This window comes from Rhineura floridana, chromosome 15, assembly GCF_030035675.1.
Source record: "Rhineura floridana isolate rRhiFlo1 chromosome 15, rRhiFlo1.hap2, whole genome shotgun sequence".
Taxonomy (NCBI): domain Eukaryota; kingdom Metazoa; phylum Chordata; class Lepidosauria; order Squamata; family Rhineuridae; genus Rhineura; species Rhineura floridana.
In genome coordinates, this window is record NC_084494.1 from 17971421 (window position 1) to 17992173 (window position 20753).

The window sequence follows — 20753 nt, forward strand, 5'->3', positions numbered from 1 at the left end:
ATCAGGCACTGGCTGAAGGCTGGGAGGACGGAGCTCCCACTCCCCAATCCCTGGCAGCATTGGATTGTGGGGTGTGACCGAAAGGTGGTGTGGATCGTGGAGCAGAAGGCCCACTCTCCCAGGTGACGCCACCAATGTGCATGCATCTGGCATGGGCTTAAATAAACCCAGTCGCATCTCCTGTTGCAACACTGCATGCCTGCCATCACCCAAGACGGTGGCAGGGGTGTGTTGACATCACCACCACCATCTTTGGTAATGGCAGACGTGTGCTGATGCAGCGCCACAAGAGTATTAATACAAGAGTATTAACATATGCGCATTCGTGCATGGGTATGGCTGTCTGGTGCCCAAGGACCTAGCCTTGGATCTAGCCAGGAGCTGTAGTAAATGGACACATAGGCCCCATCTGCATTATACAATTAAAGCACTACTATACCACTTCAAACGCTCATGGCATCCACCAAAGAATTTTTGGGACTGTAGTCTGTTAAAGGGTGCTGAGAGATGTTAGGAGATCTCTGTTCCCCTCACAGAGCTGCAATTCCCAGAGTTCCCAGGAAAGAGGGATCAATTGTTAAACCACTCTTTTGAGGCCAGCAACATCTGGAGAGGCACAGGTTTCTTCACCCCTGTTGCATAAGCACAAAATCATTTCATATTTCTATCTTTTCTTCTGGGTTCTGGCATTAAAATATAGGTGGGAGGCATATCTTAAGTCTAAACACATATGCTGGAATGTTAGTGTACTGCTCTCCTTTCCTTCCAGATGTCTTGGACTGTACCTCCCAACAGTCCCAGCCAGTACAGCTATGCTAGTGGGGCTAATGGAAGCTATAGTCCAAAGCATCTGGAAAGCAAAAGGTTGCCAAAGGCAGGTTTTAGAGGCATCAGGCTAGCACTGCTGGAAGCAAGTGGCTGACCTTGAAATGGATATTTGGTCTTTTCCAAAAGCCAAGTTTTTATGACCATCCAATAAAGCCTTCTTTGTACTACTATTAAGAAATAATTAATTAATGCTATTAATTGGTATCAAGGCTCTTTAGAATGCCCTCTTTCTAGGTATGTAAAGGTATCTGTATACGTGTTTTTAAACTCTCTTGATATAAGATTTGGATTTCTATTTGTTTGTTTTTTAATGGGGGGGTTCCCTGTTGTATTCTTTTGTTATTTTTATTCTGTCACTTTTAAAAACATGTTGCAGGTGGATTAATTTTTTTCAATGAAAGGTAGCTAAGAAATATTTTAAATAAAGATTAAGAGCTCTCTCTCTCTCGCTCTCTCTCGCTCTCTCTTAAAAAAATGGTCTGACAAAGACCTGTGAGCTTCCAGGATGCACAGAATGTTGAGGTATCAGTTAAGGGAGAAGGATGACACAAGGGGGGTGGGTGGCAGAGGGGAAACTAGTCTGCTCAGGCCCCGAACAGTTTACTGTAAGTATCCGGGGGCGGATTAGGGTTGGGAGATGCGTGTCACGAGGCTGAAACAAACAAACCGAAACTCTCCCTGCATCATCCTGGGATGTTGCAGGAGGAAGGAAAGCCTAAGAGTCGCAATCTTCTGCCCATTTACCTGGCAGTAAACCCCATTGATTTCAATGGGGCTTGCTTCTGAGTAGACATGTTTTAAAATTGCACCGCCAGTTTCCTTACAGTGCCAGACGTCTGTCTCTGTCGCAAAATAATCACCTACACTACAGTATTTGGAAATACAAAGTCGAAACTCCACCTCCGGAGAGAGCTTCGCTACTCTCATTGGCAGGCTGTGTTCATCTTAAAAGAAGACACGAAGTTCTGTGTTTGTGCAGCCTGGGAAGAGGAAGAGGCGATATGGGGAGGTTTTGTTGGGTCCTGGTCGTCTGCGCCTGGAGTTTTGCTTTAGGTGAGTTTCTGGCTATCGTGGCTTTTGTAGGCAAGCCTTCCGTTTCTTTGCGGTTGCTTGTGATCAAGCCTGTGCTGGTAAAAAGTTGGCATTCATATGTATAATTCTATTGCACCCTCCTTGCCTTCTGGTATCTTCTGACCCAGCACTAAGGCACTTTCAGGTATGAACTTTGGAATGTGTCAGAGCTGTGTGTTTCAGGATAGAGTTAATGTGCACTCTCTCTCTCTCTCTCTCTCTCTCTCTCTGGGGTTTGTAGAGTATGCTGAGACTACATGTGTGTGAATCGCTATATGTACACATGGCCATTTGCACACACCTTGGAGCTGTTGTATGTATGTTTGCTTCAACAATTTATATACCGCTTAACACTGTAGTCTCTTAAGTGGTGTACAAAGGCTATGAAAGGCACACTGAAGATAAAAATAATTAAAATTCATAAAATCGGGGAAACTTATTTAAAATGCCTCCTGAAATAGAAGAAGGTCTTCAATAGGTGCAGGAAGTTCAACAAAAAGGGGGCTTGTCTGATCCCAGCCAGGAGGGAGTTCCATAGAACTGGGCCCACAATACTGAACACACAGCTTCAGTGGTAGATATGAGGTGTGTGTCTGAGCCACAGGGGACCGCTAACACTGGCTCCCCTGAAGACTTCAGTTTTCAGGCAGGGATATAAGCAGTTTGGTTATGTGTAACTTGTTAAATTCTTTGCAAAATAGAAGTATTTTTTTTGTAAGATTTTTTGCAGCATGCAAGACCTGGTGGAAGGTGTCCAGTTGGAGAAGGGGGATCAATGTCTCTCTGCCATTCTTTTGATGGTATGGGAGGTTGTTTGGGTTATGGAAGGATAATAAAAAGCACAAAACCTCTTTTGGTATGTGCGGTTACCAAGCTCTCTCCCTGCTCTCCTACCAGAGGATCTGTACCTTGAGTTGCTCTGTAACAGTCAGAAATCAAACAGCTGTAACCATGAGGCTACTGCATCTGCTGAACTTCTGCCTGTTGGTCTGCTGTTTTAGGCATATAGCCCAGCTGGTAATGGTTGGTTGGCCTGTGACCAATGCAACTGTGGAGCTCTTCAGTGCATTCTTCTGGACCTGGTAGGGAGACTAGAAAATGGGAGAGAGAGACGTGGACATCTGTTGAATTATTTATTTTATTCATTGGCTTTGGTTTGCATTCTGCCTTTTGCCTTAAATACCATAGAAACATAGGAAGCTGCCTTATACCAAGTCGGGCCATTGGCCTATCTATCTCAGTATTGTCTACAGTGACTGGCAATGGTTCTCCAGGGTTTTAGACTGGGGTCTCTCCCAGCCCCATCTGGAGATACCAGGGATTGAACCAGGGACTTTCTGCATGCAAAGCAAATGCTCTACCACTGAGCTGTGGTCCTTCGCACACTCAAAGTGACTTGGAATGCTGGCATTCTGAGTTGTCCATAGTTTGTTTGGCTCCCATACATGCAGGTGGATCCAGAGGCATAATTGAGGATGTGTAGGAACTGCTAGGTGAGTTGGATGACATTCTTCCAAAGGCCACCAGTTCAAACCTCCCTTGCTTGTAATGACCTCCCAGTTCAAACCTCCCTCGCTCGTAGTGACCTCCCAGTTCAAACCTCCCTCGCTCGTAGTGACCTCCAGGTCAAACCTCCCTTGCTCGTAATGACCACCTCTGTTTCACCTACATGTAGAGAAGAGAGGGCTTTGGCTAGCAACTGCTGTTAGGTGTACTGCTAGCCCCACCCTTGTGTTTCCTACAAAGCAGAAAGGGATATGCAAGCTGCAAAGTGGCTGCACAGAGGCTGGATAAGCAAAAGCAACTTTAATGCACAATGATTTATAGAGGGGGAAAACCATGCAGTCGACTGCTGCTTTCAATGCAGAACTGAAGCTAAAAGCACCGTGGCTGAGAGTTGATTCAGGCAGTTTTTAGTATGGCAAGCCACAATATACTCTGCCAGCCTTCCCCCAATCTGATGCCCTCCAGATCTGATGTTCTTGGACTACAATGGGGGAAGGACTGTGGCTCAGTGGTAGAGCATGCAGAAGTTCCTAAGCTCAACCCCCAGCATCTCCAGATACGGCTCCTGCCTGAACCCTGGGAGAGCTGCTGCCGGTCAGCGTAGATAGACCAATGGTCTGATTCAGTATAATGGGCTCCTGCTGGGAGGAAGGGCAGGATATAAATCAAATAATCAATAGATATAAGGCAGCTTCCTATGTTCCCAAGCCTTTTTTTTCCCCCTGTGGGCCACTTGAAAAATGCTAGTGGTCTTGACAGACCTTTGGCAATTCTAATGTGCTCTGCTAGATGCTGTATTTAACTGTATTTTTATTTTTGCTTCTTTTATTTCTTATACTGCATTTTATTGTATTATGGTTTGCGTTCCATAGCATGTAAATGGTGATGCAATAAAATACATTATAAGAAATAAAAGAAGCAATTAAAGATCGATATGAGTATTTAGGGCATACATACCACAAACCACCTGAATGAAACTTGCAGACCACACTTTGGGAACCCCCTGGGCTACAACGCTCATAATCCAGACCATTGGCCACGATGACCGGGACTGATGGGAGTTAAGGTCCAGAACATCTGCAAGGCATCAGGTTAGGAAAGCTTGGGGTATGTTGTAACCCAGGCGTGCGTAACCTGGATAGAGACAGCCTTGGCACAGTTATCTGCACCCCAATAACCGCCTGATTAGATTATTGCAAGTGCCCCTAGTGTCATTTGCTCCAGGGATTGGGGAGGGGGCATTTTGGCTCAGCCTTCCTCTAAGTGCATGCTCAGTGCAGGCATTTGTTTTTAGTACCAGAGCTGAGCTCACTGTTCTTCTGCTTGAGTTGCTGCCTGCCCCCAAAGCTTTATTAATGTCAGCAGTCTTAATTTAAAAGAGAGAACTTTAGGTTGCTGCTCTTACTAAAATAACTGGGAGTCAGAAACCTTTGAGCTATTGCAAAACAACCCAGAGGTGTACAGCAGATTCTAAACTACCTTGTGTGCAAAATGCTTAAAGGATGTGGAGATCATTTGACCGAGGAAGTAGGAAGGTGTTTAGTGTATGCTAGCCAGTAAGATGCCCTAAGCTGGAGGTCACAGTTGGTCAACCTAAAGAAGGTTGTATTGGCAGGTTTGCAAGTTCACAGGATGGTGGTTCTTATCAAGACAAGAGGCCAAATCTGCACTATGCATTTAAAAGCAGTATTATACCACTTTAAACTGTCATAGCTTCCCCCAAAGAATCCTGGGAACTGTAGTTTGTGAAGGGTGCTGACAGTTGTTGGGAGACCCCTGTTCCCCTCATAGACCTGCAGTTCCCAGAGTTTCCTGGGAAGAGGATTTGATCGTTAAACCACTCTGAGAATTGCAGCTTTGTGTGGGGAATAGGGGGACTCCTAAACTCTCAGCACCCTTCACAAACTACAGTTCCCAGGATTCTTTAGGGGAAGCCATGACAGTTTAAAGTGGTATGATACTGCTTTAAATGTATAGTGCAGATGGGGCCTATATGTGTTTGTAAAAACGTGCCCCAAAACTCCTTCAACTTCCCAGAATGGTTTCAGGGGCTGAGTAGCTTCTGTTGTTATGTTGAGAGAACCAGATCCTATGCCTATGGTTACTGGTACCTAATAACACTTTGGCAAACCCTGCAACTGTGCTTTTGTACCTGAGAAAGACTGTGAAGTATCCAATAATCCATGCAGCAATTTCACCAAGGGTCCGACCTGCTTGACTTGGGCATTGTTGCTCGCAGGTAGCTACTTGTGAAGCATTTCCCCACATGCAATGCCCATAGAAGAGCCATGGATGACAATATCCTTTGTAAATGTGTGCTAACAGTTGCATAAAGCAAATATCCCTATTTGTCCAGCGATAGCATCTTTGAATGAATGAAACACTTCCTGGAGTTTTCGTTGCCTTCGACAAGATTTGCTTAATTGTGCTGCATGGAGGCACTCTCCTACTGAAGAACAGCGAAGATAATATGTAACACCACATGTGAACATGATCAGTGTGTTTCCCCCCCACTGGGCATATTGCATCGCTGTTATCTGTTATAGTAACTGTACCAGTGTGCTTATTTAATGGGGCTTTAGCAACTGAAATAGCTTGGGAAGGCACATAATAGTTTGTGTTTTGACTTATTGCTGATTCTACATTTTTGCTTTTGGAGGAGGATAGAAACGTAGGAAGTTGCCTTATACTGAGTCAGGCCATTGGCCTGTCTAGCTCAACACTGTCTACACTGACAGGCAGCAGTTCTCCAGGGTTTTAGGCCAGGGTCTCTCCCAGCCCTACCAGAAGATGTTGGGGACTGAACCTGAGGCATTCTGCATTCAAAGCAGATGCTGTACCACTGAACTACAGCCTTTCCCCAAGTAATTTTACAAACCTGCAGGAAGGGAAATGTACCATGAAAACTCCTGCTGCATTTATCCATCATTTTTTTTTAAAAAAAAATTGCATTGCTGGCTGAAGCTGTGAAATGTTGAGTATTTAAAACATACTGTTGGCTCCAGGGCTGTGGAGTTGGTAAGTCAAACCTTCGACTCCGACTCCTCTATTTTTCTACTGTCTGACTCCGACTCCTTCATAAATGGCAAATGTATATTAATTTTTCTACTGTCTGACTCTGACTCCTTCATAAATGGCAAATGTATATTAATGTATTAATATTAATAAGTTAATATTAATATTAAAATATTAATTTTATTTTGAAGTCGGAGTCAGTACATTTCTGCCATCTCTGACTCCACCCAAAATTTCTTCCAACTCCACGACTCCGACTCCACAGCCCTGGTTAGCTCTCTCTTCTGACAGCAGACTTAGCAGTCAATCTAACATAAGGGTTTCTCTTTCTCTTGTGGGCTTGACAAACTGGTGGTGCCAGAGTGATGCTCCATGCCAATCCTGCCCTTTCAAGTTAATTCAGCCTTATATAGCAAATCACAGCTCCAGCAGGTGCTGCAGTTTCAGTCCAAATCACAAGTGAGAGTATGTCGGAGGACAAAGACATGAGTCAGTCGTATTCTGGTGGTCAGAGTTTCAAATAATTGTGTTAATCCCCCCCCCATGCCAACACTATGGGCAGATTAAACTAAACATGATTTCAAGCAGGTCTGATGAATGAGGCTTCCCCAGGGCAACCTGGGAACTGTAGTTTTAAGAGTGAAAAGAATTCCCAGCTCTTCCTCATTTCTCTTAGCCTTGTCCCCTTGCAAAACTACAATTCCAGGTATTTCCTTTTCCTGTGGTGGCATAAGAGATCAAAGGTGACCTGGTGAAACTCTGATTCTCAGAACCACTCCTTAAAATCCTGGGTGGGCCCCAACTTGAGTACCGAAAATTATAGAATTGCCACTCCCTGCACAGACACCTACAGCTAATTGTGCAAACAGCATCTCGTCATGATCTTTTCCCCTTATCACAAGACGCAGCCCACTTGGAACAGGTGATGCTGTTTTGCCAGAGATTTTGCCCTTCCCTGAGGCAAGAGGCTCAAGATCTGAACAACCATGAAACACACTGATGAGGAAGGAAAATGTGGTGATTTTCATTGAAGCAAGCTGTACAGTCTAACAAGCTGAGACTCCTAACAAGCAGGCTGTAATCTCTTACACTTAAGCAGCTGATGATGACAGCTTTGATCTTGTTTGCCTCCATTTCTCCCGGCAGGAAACCTTGTTATCAGCAACAGACAGAGGAATCCGTTTCGCCCAGTTTTACACCAAGCAGTGTGCCCTTGCAAGCCGGTGCCGAGGCTTATCTGCCCAGATCAAGGGTTCTGTATTTATACCCAAAAGACTCCCTGGGACGGGGCACCTTATACCTATGAGATCATTATCTTCCCAGCACCCAGATTGCTGGATTCTCACACAGATGACTTTTTTATCTCTTCTGACCCTGAATTTGCTACAACTTGGGCTGGGAATACAGCTGTTGACACCATTCCCAGCTTTTGCCCTTGCCCTCCCGCCATGGGCATAGCTGCTTTATTTTGACTAACAAGAGTCTTTCTCTGACTCTTGTTTACATAAGCAGGGTGAGAACATTTGTAAACCAATTAAGCTCACTGTCCCTTCTCAGCTTGGGAAAGCCATAAACAAGCCCACTTGGGCAAGCAGGGATATGAGACAAGCTCATGTGGATTGTTTTGGTTAATTGAACAGCTTTTTCCAAGCTTTGCTTTTGAACATAAGCAGAGTGAAAAACTTCTTTCTCAGCTTATTATCAACCATGTCAGAAAGCCTGTGCTGTGAGCTCTCAAGACTATGCAATGACAGTGGGCAACAGCAATAAGCACCCCATAAATCAAGGGTCCTGAGGCAAGAATTATGGGACAGGGGAAATGGGGCATGCCATACTATCTCCTCGGCCCTCACATCAAGATGTCTTCAGGAGATATTTGGCACTACAGGTGCTCTACCATAAGGTTGGGGAATCTTTTTCAGCCCGAGAGCCACATTCCCTTCTGAGCAACCGGGGGGAGGGGGGCACATGCCATTGGTGGACAGGGGCAGAGGCAAAGGTAAGGACCAGAAACAAAGCCTTACGAGGAGAAACTGAAAGAACTGGGCATGTTTAGCCTTGAGAAAAGAAGTCACAATAGCACTCGTCAAGTACTTGAAAGGTTGTCACACAGAGGAGGGCCAGGATCTCTTCTCAGTCATCCCAGAGTGCAGGACATGGAGTAATGGGCTACATTACAGGAAGGCAGATTTTGTCTGAACATCAGGAAAAACTTCCCAACAGTTAGAGTGGTACAACAATGGAGCCAATTACCCAGGGAGGTGGTGGGCTCTCCCACACTGGAGGCATTCAAGAGGCAGCTGGACAGCCCCCTGTCAGGTATGCTTTAAGTTGGATTCTTGCACTGACCAGGGGGTTGGACTTGATGGCCTTATAGTCCCCTTTCAACTCTACTATTGTATGATTCTGTGAACAATTAATATTAATTGTACCTTTTGTACAGTAGGCTACTTTATACAAAAAATCTCATCTCTCTCTATTCTCCATCCAGGATTATCACCCAGGAAAAACATTTGAGATGCAAAGCAGGGCTTGTGAGGGGTGTGGCCTGGGAAGAGTTCTTAGGGCCTGACAGAGAGGTTTGGATGGCTGCTTTTGCCACCTGGGCCTGAAGGGCCCCATCCCTGCTCTAAATTGGAAATTGCATAGGGATGTATCAGTCATGGTGTGTTTGGTGGTGTTGTTTTTCAGTGGAACAAGCTGGGTGTCTAGCCTGGCTGTGCCCTGAATGCTGAGTGTGACTTCTCAAGCTGAGTTGCCTTTTGGAAAGGAACGGGACAAAAATGGCAGATGTGGATGCATGTGCAGCGAAGAAAAAAATATAAACTTTCTAGCAATGGCCACTAACTTGGATGGCTTTAAAAGAGGACTGGGCAGATTCATGGAGGATAAGGCTATCAGTGGCTACTAGCCTTGATGGCTGCATGCTCCGTCCACTCCAGAGGGAGTATGCCTTTGGATACCAGTTGCTAGGAATCACGTGGGGAGAGGGCTATTGTGCTCAAGTCCTGCTTGGGGGCTTCCTCTAGGCCTCTGGTTTGCTACTTTGAGAACAGGCTCCTGCTGGGCTAGATAGACCTTTGGCCTGATCTAGCAAGGCAGTGATGTTCTAGGTCATTGGTTCCCAAACATTTCCCCTCGTGGACTGCTTGACAATTGCTGAGTGTCTTGGTGGACCACGTAATGATCTTTCTGCCTGTTTCCATGGAATTCCAATTTTAACACAATAAGATGCAATGTAAGAGATAAAAGAAGCAAACAAAAGACACTTAAAAATCAATATTCATATTCAGTGCAATGGATGTGCTGTCTCCTGTCTTCAGCCACAAATCCATAGATATACTGCTGACCACCCAAATGAAGCTTGCAGACCACTGTTTGGCACCCCTTGTTCCAGGTTGTTCTGGGTAAGCACAGGGTGTTGTCTCCAGCTTCTACACAGTCAGTGGGAGCTCATCTTGTCATGGCCCAAGTTGTGCGACAGGTGGTTTCCTTAGCCACTAGATTATGGCTGCAGTCCTCTGCGTCCTTACCTGGGAATAAGCCCCGTTGAACACAACACTAGTCTTTCTGAGTGAAGGCGCATAGGAATGAGTGGAAAGGAGCTGAACTGGGAATTAATTCAAGCCTGCAGGACTTGCAGCCAAAGTATGGTGGCTCCACCAGGGCTGAATACACCTCTCTTTTTGCTGCCACCCTTGAACAGTAAAAACAAGGGGACTGTTGGGGCTACAGTACATGGTTGGTGGGCTGTGTTTTGCTTGATGCACTGTGAGCTCTCCAGGTCTGGATTAATTGTTCAATCAGCGGATCCTTTTTATCCCCGACATCTTTTGCAGCTGTGCTTTTATTGTCTGGTTGGGAATATTGTACATTTTTCTTACTGGCTGTCAATGCAAACAATCCATGGCCCCATCTCTTCATCCTGCCCTTTATCGCAGCCTGCAAGCTGGAAGAAGCGAAACTTCAGGCATTCTTGGATGAAGCCAGTTAATCTGGATCCATTTCAAATCTGGCTCCAGGTCCATGGGCCGGAGGTTCCCCACCCCTGGACTACACTGATAGGCAGCAGCTCTCCAGGATTTCAGGCAAGCAGTCTCTCTCAGCCCTACCTGGTGAGGCTAGGGATTGAACCTGGGGCCTTCTGCGCGCAGAGCAGATGCTCTGCCACTGAGCTACAGCCCTTCCCTGTTGGGGAAGATGGTTTGGGTTCCGGCATCTTCTGAGAAATAGCAGACACGGAGAGAAGCAGGGCATGTCTCCTTCTGCACCATTCTGTTTCCAAATTAGAGGCTGATTTATGAATGTTCCAAATGTTCCAGCCCTAGCTGGGAGCCAAGAGCAACCAGGGCTGCTTGTTCCACATCGCCTTCTCCTCTCTTTGCCCAACAGCTTTTACACAGAGGTGCTAAAAGAGCCAAGGGGCATTGAGTGCACCAAGGCTTGTTCTTCAAGGCGGGCGGTTTGTTCTTCTTCCAAGGCAGGCCGCCTTGCTCCTACCTGCAGATTAGCGGCTTGTCCCCTTCTGCGGGAAATGCTGACATCAAGGAAGAGACAAGCCCCATTCTCAGGGTGTGTTGGCTTTGGTCTCTGTGTTATTTCATAGCCATTCCAAATTGGAAGTTGCTTAATGATAGGGGCAGGTGTTAGAAGGGTAAGAGTAAGACGTGTTCCTCCGGATCTCTGTCAAAGTGTTAGTTTTTTTAAAAAAAAACAACCAAAAAACAAAACAGACAAGCTTATCAGATCTATTTTTGGGGGTTGGTCCCTTTCTCAAAATAGTTATTTTCTCCTTGTGCAATTTCTAATTCTGATTGTGGGAGGCTTTCCAGTAATGCCACCTGAAACTCAGGGGTGTAGTCATCCGGGGTCGCAGGGAGTCATAGACCCCTTACTTCTTTGGGAGCAGGATCCCAGTCAGGTCCCTATGTACAAGCCAATAATAATAATAATAATAATTTAATTTATGTGTCGCCTATCTGGCCAATGGCCACTCTAGGCGACGTACAAATCAGTTGCAGTAAATGCAGCACAATAAAATACACATAAAATACAATATAACAAGGAAACTATAAATAGGAATGATAACAGTTCAGAGTAATAGGCAGTTAGTCCTGAAAATTAACCCTCCCCGGAACAGACATGCCTAGAAGCCAATCAGCATGAAAGGAGAGTGTGTTAGTCACTGAGAAGAGTTCCTGTCCTTTTGTGCTGATTGGAACAGATCAGAGTGAAAGGAGATGAGGCAGCCACAGAGAAGACTCTTCTCAGTAGCTAATGCACAGCCTCTCCTTTCATACTGATTGGCTTCTAGGCATGTCTGTTGTAGTGGAGAGTGGACTTGGAGACAACACGGAGAGTAAGGGACATGAGGGGAAATGGGAAAGGGGGCATGGTTTTGATTGGGCATGGTATGACTATCTTGAATGAGCTCTGCACTTCTGAACTTGCCATTACACTAGTGCTGAAACTCCCCTCCCCCTCAGCCAATACCGTCTCTTCTTGTTGCATTTTAATAAAAACAAAATGATGGAATATCCAGAACCAAACATTCATTCATTCATTGACTGATAGCATCCATCCTCTGCCTCTTTAGCCAAAAATGCTCTTTGAGCGGCTTACAAAAACCCGTTCTAAGATGGTCCCTACCCTCAGGATCTTGGTTTAAAATAACATGACACATGAGGGAAGAAGGAGCGAGAGAGAAGAGGGAAAAGCAAGCTCAAGCACATGTTCTTTGAAGTTACAGTTGATGTCTGTAGTGCTTACAGCTGTCTTGCCCTTAATAAAAAGCATTCTCTCGCTTGATGCACTCTCCCCACCCCAGATCAGATCAGGGAGCAGAGCTGATGACAATGTCCAGGCTAGGAGGACAGAAACACATTGCCTTCTAAGTGCAGACCGAGTGAAAGGAGGTGCTTTCTCCTAACATGGATTAATTAACAACAACCAAATCAACCTCTGCACAATTCGTCCAGCCATTTTAATGCAGCAAAGCTGTTGTTGGTTAGTTTATGAGTATCCACCAGCCTAAGGAATGTCCAGTGCTAACTAATAACAATAGTTATTTGTATATCACTTTCACTTGATCAAAGGGTTTCACATCCATTCTTTGCTTGTAACCTTACAGGGCTTTTGTCAATATAAGATCTCAACTTGGAGCTCTGGGAACTGAGGATAAGAGAGAGTGTCTTAGTAAAGGCCACATGGTGAATTCCTGACAGAAACAAGATTTGAACCAGGGTCTTCCTGATTTTTATGGCTCAGCCCAAGGCCATTGTCTTACAGATGGGAAGCTGAGGCTGGAAAATGGTGACCAGTTATACTTGCCAACTGCAAATGGCAAGAAAACGGATTGCTTTCCACTTTAGCCCCTTTCTTTGGAATTGTCATCCTTTGCTTTCTTCTACAGAGAATCTAGACATCACCATTGTGATGCATTCACCATAACCATTTTTTGTCTTGTTTCAGGAAATGGCTGCAATTACTCAAGCACAACCCCTGATTTTGGAGCCCTGTACCATGTCAAAGGTAAGCTTTCCTCAGTTTGACTTCACACACACGTGCATGCGCTCTCTCTCTCTCTCTCTCTCTCTCTCTCTCTCTCTCTCTCACCCCTTACTGCCTTAGGCCAAAATACCTGAGGCGTACAACTCTGCTCTTAAGCTGCTTTCAGATGTCACTTTACCCTTGTGGTGATGGCTTTTACTCCCATGCAGTAAAATTTAGTTTATGTGCAGGACAGAAGTGCTGACCATGTCTTGAAACATGCTTCTGTGCCTTTTATGGCTGTGATCATGCAATAGATGCTGTGGTCTGGGCAGGCAGTAAAAGATGCATCTGGAACTGTGCAAAATATCCTTAGTTTAGCTGAAAACTGGTGTCTCCCAATTACAGGATCATTGCAAGCCTTCATTTGGGACATAGGAGCCATACTGGAAAATATATGTGAGCCTTCCAAACAGTTCCAGTCTGTGTGAAATTTCTTGGCTGGCACCATGTTAATTTCCAAATGGATGTCGTTAAAAATGTCTGCTTTCAGGCTTCCTATTGGTATCTGCTTGGCCACTATGAGAACAGAATGCTGGACTAGATGGGCCACTGGCTTGTTCCAGCAGGGCTCTTCTTATGTTCTTACATATTTGTCTTTTCTGGTCCTTCAGGGCTGCAATCCTATACATACTTAATCTGGGGGAAAATCCCATTGAGACTGAATCAAAGACACCCGAGTTTGGGGCATGTTTCTGCATTAAAATCAATGGATTCATAAATTGCCCATAATTTTTTAGGTGGTATCCAACACTAGTCCTACTTAGAATAGACCCATTGATGTTTATAGACATGACTAATTTAGGTTCATTAATTTCAATGGGTTTATTCTGAGTAGGACTTAGTTTAATACAACCCTTTGCTTTCAAGAGAGGAAGCACACAGAATCTTCTCATCTTGCTCAGGAAATGTGACATAACCAGGAGTGAGGAACTTGTAGCCCAACAACATCTGGAAGGCCACAATTCCTATCGGCCCCAGTCAGCATGATCAATGATCAGCGATGATGGAAGTTGTAGTCCAACAACATCTGGAGGGTGACAGGTTTTCCCATCCCTGAAGGAAGAGAGCCACTTCCTTGCGGCTCGCCGTATAGTCAAAGTCAGGAGGAGGAGGAGGAGTAACTAATGTTAGCAATACTAGCATTTAGCTAAACTTTCATAGGGAAGTAATTACCACTGGGCTCCTTCTGGAAGGAAGGGCTTGATATAAATAAATAAATAAATAAAACTAGGGTGCTTTGGAACGCTTATGGCCAATGCTACCATCTCATGAATACATGTTTCGTATTTCTGTATGTTGCAAACTACTTCCATTAAGAACCTCCATTTAGGCCCCCCGATATATTCCTTCAGCTGCACTTCATTGGCAACCACTTTCAAGGAAATACGAAGTCCAGTGATACTGGCATCTCACCTGCCGGCTTGAATGAAATGTAACCAAGAAACATGTGAGTCGGCAGGTGCAATTTAAGGTGAAGCACAGGCTGGCTTTGATCCAGCAAGGCAAATTCTTGTGGATTTCAACTTGGCAATTTGCTGTGACTTGTAGAAAATGAGTGAAGTAAAAAGTTGCTGGGATTTCTCAACTTCCCTTTGATTTTTGTTTTCACCAGCTAGGAGGAACATTAGAGCGTAAAGCTTTTGAAATGCATCAGAAATCTTCCTCCTGACAAACCCCCTGGGCAAATGTTTCAGCTTGTCCAACTGGGTCTTCTCCAAATGTTTCGGACTATAGTTCCCATCTGCCCTAGCCAGCATAGCTGAGTGACTTGCCCGCCTCTCTCGCTCTCATAAGCCATCACCTACTCTTTTCCAGAGCAAAATTTCTTCTTAACCTGTTCGTTTGTTTTATTTATTTCTTTAACAAGATTTATATATCCCTTAATCAATGAGCAAGCGTGGGGTGGGCAGGCAGGTGGGCGGGCAGGTGGGCAGCAGCTGCAAGTCAGAAGACAGGTAAGCGTTTGAGGCAGCGGCAGCCTGGGCAGGTGGGAGGTCAATAAGCTGCCTAAACAAAGTGCCAGCGAGTGCCTGGGGGGCTCTTTTGGGAGTTTCCTGGGGGTGGGCATTTTGGGAGTTGCCTGGCTGTATGTTTGGAGGTGCTTGGGGGTGGGGAATCCCTGTGGGGGGGTGCATAGCAAGCAGCAGTGAATCCCTTAATATCTATAGAGAAAGATATATCCTTTTTTTGGTAAAAAAAAATGAGATGCCAGTACTCCTATCATGATAAAAGTGCCATGGGTGCCAGCACAAAATCACTGCCATAGGCAGCAAAAACAGAAGTGCCGGTACTCTGTACTGGAGAATACTGTTACAAACTGGTGGTTCCATATCAGTGGAACTGGTGGAGTCCATTCCGCCGATGGTCCCAAATAGGTGGGAAATCCCAAAACAGCTCAATGAGGACTGGACACACTCAGTGGTCACAGAATGCTGACAACTGTTTGATGGTGGGGGTGGGAGGCAGAGGCAGAAAACTGAGGTGGTGGAATCCTGGAAAAGGGCAGGGCTGGCTGGAAACCTAAAGAGCATCACCCCACATGGCAACATTTTGTTTCAAGTACATAATATTGATCTAGCCCTGAGTCACAGAAGAAACCTGATGGAGAGTAGCATCCATAGCTAATAGTTTCTGGGCCTCCTCTTGAAGAAATTGCATGCGAATGTAGGTCTTTATAGTATCAGTTCTTTTATCAAATGCTGAGCAATTCAATATGAATACTAGATCCCTTAATTGTTTACTTGCTTGTGTGTGCGTGCGTGTGTCAGCCACCGTTCCCCCTCCAACATGGCACAATGCCTGGGGCATTCTGGGAAAATGTAACTGGCAGCCACTAGGAGACAGCTGTCAAGAGGTCCTCTGCGAACTCTGTCACCCTCCCCCATGAGTGACCGGGATGACCAAAATGAACCAAGTCCATTTGTTACTTTGGCCATTGTGTTTTGTCTTAGAGAAGAGCATTGATATAGTGAGCATAACCGAGACCTGGTGGAATGGAGAAAACCAGTGGGATACGGTTATCCCTGGATATAAACTATATCGGAAGGACAGGGAAGGACATATTGGTGGCGGAGTCACTCTATACGTGAAAGAAGGCATTGAATCCAGCAAGCTCGAAGCCCCAAAAGAGGCAGACTCCTCCACAGAATCGTTGTGGGTGGTGATACCGTGCCCCAGGAGGGACTTAATACTGGGAACGATCTATCGTCCCCCTGATCAAAATGCTCAGGGAGACCTTGAGATGAGATATGAAATTGAGGAAGCATCCAAACTAGGAAATGTGGTAGTAATGGGTGACTTCAACTACCCGGACATAGACTGGCTGCATATGTGTTCCAGTCATGACAAAGAAGCAAAGTTTCTAGATATTCTAAATGACTATTCCCTAGATCAGTTGGTCATGGAACCGACCAGAGGGACGGCAACCCTGGACTTAATCCTCAATGGGGACTGGGACCTGGTGCGAGATGTAAGTGTTGTTGAACCGATTGGGAGCAGTGACCACAGTGCTATTAAATTAAACATACATGTAACTGGCCAATTGCCAAGAAAATCCAACACGGTCACATTTGACTTCAAAAGAGGAAGCTTCACAAAAATGAGGGGATTGGTAAAAAGAAAGCTGAAAAACAAAGTCCAGAGGGTCACATCACTTGAAAATGCTTGGAAGTTGTTTAAAAACACTATATTAGAAGCTCAACTGGAGTGCATACCGCAGATCAGAAAAGGTACCGCCAGGGCCAAGAAGATGCCAGCATGGTTAACGAGCAAAGTCAAGGAAGCTCTTAGAGGCAAAAAGTCTTCCTTCAGAAAATGGAAGTCTTGTCCGAATGAAGAAAATAAAAAAGAACACAAACTCTGGCAAAAGAAATGCAAGAAGACAATAAGGGATGCTAAAAAAGAATTTGAGGAGCACATTGCTAAGAACATAAAAACCAACAACAAAAAATTCTATAAATACATTCAAAGCAGGAGACCATCTAGGGAGACAATTGGACCCTTGGATGATAAGGGAGTCAAAGGTGTACTAAAGAACGATAAGGAGATTGCAGAGAAGCTAAATGAATTCTTTGCATCTGTCTTCACAGTGGAAGATATAGGGCAGATCCCTGAACCTGAACTAACATTTGGAGGAAGGGATTCTGAGGAACTGAGACAAATAGTGGTAACGAGAGAGGAAGTTCTAAGCTTAATGGACAATATAAAAACTGACAAATCACCGGGCCCGGATGGCATCCACCCGAGAGTTCTCAAAGAACTCAAAGGTGAAATTGCTGATCTGCTAACTAAAATATGTAACTTGTCCCTCAGGTCCTCCTCCGTGCCTGAGGACTGGAAAGTGGCAAATGTAACGCCAATCTTCAAAAAGGGATCCAGAGGGGATCCCGGAAATTACAGGCCAGTTAGCTTAACTTCTGTCCCTGGAAAACTGGTAGAAAGTATTATTAAAGCTAGATTAACTAAGCACATAGAAGAACAAGCCTTGCTGAAGCAGAGCCAGCATGGCTTCTGCAAGGGAAAGTCCTGTCTCAGTAACCTATTAGAATTCTTTGAGAGTGTCAACAAGCATATAGATAGAGGTGATCCAGTGGACATAGTGTACTTAGACTTTCAAAAAGCGTTTGACAAGGTACCTCACCAAAGGCTTCTGAGGAAGCTTAGCAGTCATGGAATAAGAGGAGAGGTCCTCTTGTGGATAAGGAATTGGTTAAGAAGCAGAAAGCAGAGAGTAGGAATAAACGGACAGTTCTCCTAATGGAGGGCTGTAGAAAGTGGAGTCCCTCAAGGATCAGTATTGGGACCTGTACTTTTCAACTTGTTCATTAATGACCTAGAATTAGGAGTGAGCAGTGAGGTGGCCAAGTTTGCTGACGACACTAAATTGTTCAGGGTTGTTAAAACAAAAAGGGATTGCGAAGAGCTCCAAAAAGACCTCTCCAAACTGAGTGAATGGGCGGAAAAATGGCAAATGCAATTCAATATAAACAAGTGTAAAATTATGCATATTGGAGCAAAAAATCTGAATTTCACATATATGCTCATGGGGTCTGAACTGGCGGTGACCGACCAGGAGAGAGACCTCAGGGTTGTAGTGGACAGCACGATGAAAATGTCGACCCAGTGTGCGGCAGCTGTGAAAAAGGCAAATTCCATGCTAGCAATAATTAGGAAAGGTATTGAAAATAAAACAGCCGATATCATAATGCCGTTGTATAAATCTATGGTGCGGCCGCATTTGGAATACTGTGTACAGTTCTGGTCGCCTCATCTCAAAAAGGATATTATAGAGTTGGAAAAGGTTCAGAAGAGGGCAACCAGAATGATCAAGGGGATGGAGCGACTCCCTTACGAGGAAAGGTTGCAGCATTTGGGGCTTTTTAGTTTAGAGAAAAGGCGGGTCAGAGGAGACATGATAGAAGTGTATAAAATTATGCATGGCATTGAGAAAGTGGATAGAGAAAAGTTCTTCTCCCTCTCTCATAATACTAGAACTCGTGGACATTCCAAGAAGCTGAATGTTGGAAGATTCAGGACAGACAAAAGGAAGTACTTCTTTACTCAGTGCATAGTTAAACTATGGAATTTGCTCCCACAAGATGCAGTAATGGCCACCAGCTTGGATGGCTTTAAAAGAAGATTAGACAAATTCATGGAGAACAGGGCTATCAATGGCTACTAGCCATGATGGCTGTGCTCTGCCACCCTAGTCAGAGGCAGCATGCTTCTGAAAACCAGTTGCCGGAAGCCTCAGGAGGGGAGAGTGTTCTTGCACTCGGGTCCTGCTTGTGGGCTTCCCCCAGGCACCTGGTTGGCCACTGTGAGTACAGGATGCTGGACTAGATGGGCCACTGGCCTGATCCAGCAGGCTCTTCTTATGTTCTTATGTTCTTATGTTAACCAAATAGCTTCCGCTTACGAAATGTTTTAAAATGAGTGCAGCTCCATGTCTCTTGCAGTGTTTTAAGTTGTGTTTGTTCTAAACTGTGTGTGTGTGTGTGTGTGTGTGTGTGTGTGTGTGTGTGTGTGTGTGTGTGTGTGTGTGTCAGTGCAGTGGTGGTTGGTGCCCATTGGGTGTGGTGGGGCAGAACTCAGAGAGCCCAAGGGCAGGCAGAGCCAAGTAATTCTAGGTTTGTCCCTATTCTCCCTGCTGTGTTCTACAAGGGCAACACTGAGACAAAGGAGGAGGAAGCTGACAGGCAAAGCTATGCCTCTGACTGGTTGTAAGTTAGAAGGCAGGCAGGTGGGAGCTGGCTGAAGGCAGACTAAAGTTGGTGGGGCAATGCCCCATTTGCCCTAATGAACCAACCATCACTGTGTGTGTGCGTGTGCGTGCGTGTGTATGAACATTTATATATATATATATATATATATAATACTGTAAAGTACTTAAGATGTCTCATGAGAAGCAATTCATAAGTGAAAATAATAATAATAATTTATTGAAGTGGCCAATGATTCCATAGCAGAAGTAGGAAGTTCACAGCAGAAGAATAAGCCTGAAAGAAGGGGAGGCGTTCGCATCGTAATCTCAAACATCGCTCCTTTCTGTTTCACTTCATTTATATATTTCACTAGACAGCTGGTATAGCACAGTGGGGAGGAGAGCCTGGATTCATAGGGTAGCCATAAGTCGGGATCAACTTGAAGGCAGTCCATTTCCATTTCCATATATTTCACTTATTTAATAGAGGGTTGTGCATGCGTGTGGCCTGCTTTTTTAGGAGACTGTCCTCACAAAATGGCCCAACATAGTACTCAAGCTGAACAACAACCAATAAACACTACAAAAATGCTATGTGAAATATATTAAAAGCACCCAAAATTCTTAATAAATAGCCAACACATAAACGACCATCCCAGCGTAATAATAAAATGGTCCCACCATTCTGCAGTCAAAGGCAGTTTGCCTTTGAATACCAATTTCTGGGAACCACAAGTGGGGAGTGGTGCTGTTGCGCTCAGGCCCTGCCTGTGGACATCCCAGAGGTACCTGGTTGGCCACTGTGAGGACAGGATCCTGGTCTAGATGGGCCTTTGGCCTGAACCAGCAGAGATTTTCTTGGGTTCTGATGTAGCTCAATTAAAATCAACCCATAAAAGCAGCAAAGAAGATAATAATCCTCAGAGCTGATTAAAAATGCATAGGATGGGGCTTATCTTACCTCTTGCAGAAAGAGGGGCCTCTGCAGAGGAGGCCCTGTTCTCTTTGTCCTCCTTTTCATTTGTATTGCACCTTTCTTCCAGCATGCATAGGTTTTCCAGATAGGGTCTCCTTTCCCAGCACTGATCCCAGAGCCAGACCTGCTTAGATTTGACAACATTGATGTAGCATGCATCTTCAGATCATGTCCTGGGTTTTTCTACCCTCCTCATCTCGCACAAGCTTAAGGATCGGCACTCCTCCATGTGGCTTGCTTAATATTAGGGCAGCGAATGTGTCCTTCCTTTGCTACTTTTCTCAAACCTGATCACTTTCATTGCGCCCTATAGGAGTCATCAACCTCCCTTACGCTGAAATTGAAGAGCCCTTCGAAGCCTGGTATGACCTTAACAGGAACAAGAGTCGCATTGAGTACTACAATGGTAAGAAGCCGTGGAGACGCTGCTCCTCTTTCCCTCTTTGTACTCAATGGGGTGGGAAGGGGTTAGGAATTGTGTATTGGGGGGGGAGAGGGCTGATTTGGGAGGCTAAATGCTCCCAAATACGATGGTAATACAAAGAGGGATAGAGCCATGTATGCCACCTTGAACACCGTGGAGTAAAGGTGGGATACAAACAC

At 45.0% G+C, this 20753-nt stretch overlaps 1 protein-coding gene across 1 annotated transcript in view; it reads left to right on the forward strand.

The window, feature by feature from the left end:
* Nucleotides 1–1533: 1533 nt before the first annotated feature.
* The window catches only part of LOC133370342 (digestive cysteine proteinase 1-like), a 43931-nt gene continuing 24711 nt past the window's right edge, over nucleotides 1534–20753 (forward strand). The window contains exons 1-3 of the mRNA XM_061596522.1: nucleotides 1534–1881; nucleotides 12892–12951; nucleotides 20464–20556. Of these exons, the coding sequence (XP_061452506.1) occupies nucleotides 1830–1881; nucleotides 12892–12951; nucleotides 20464–20556 (205 nt within the window). The 5' untranslated portion in view covers nucleotides 1534–1829. The remainder of the gene's footprint in view (nucleotides 1882–12891; nucleotides 12952–20463; nucleotides 20557–20753) is intronic.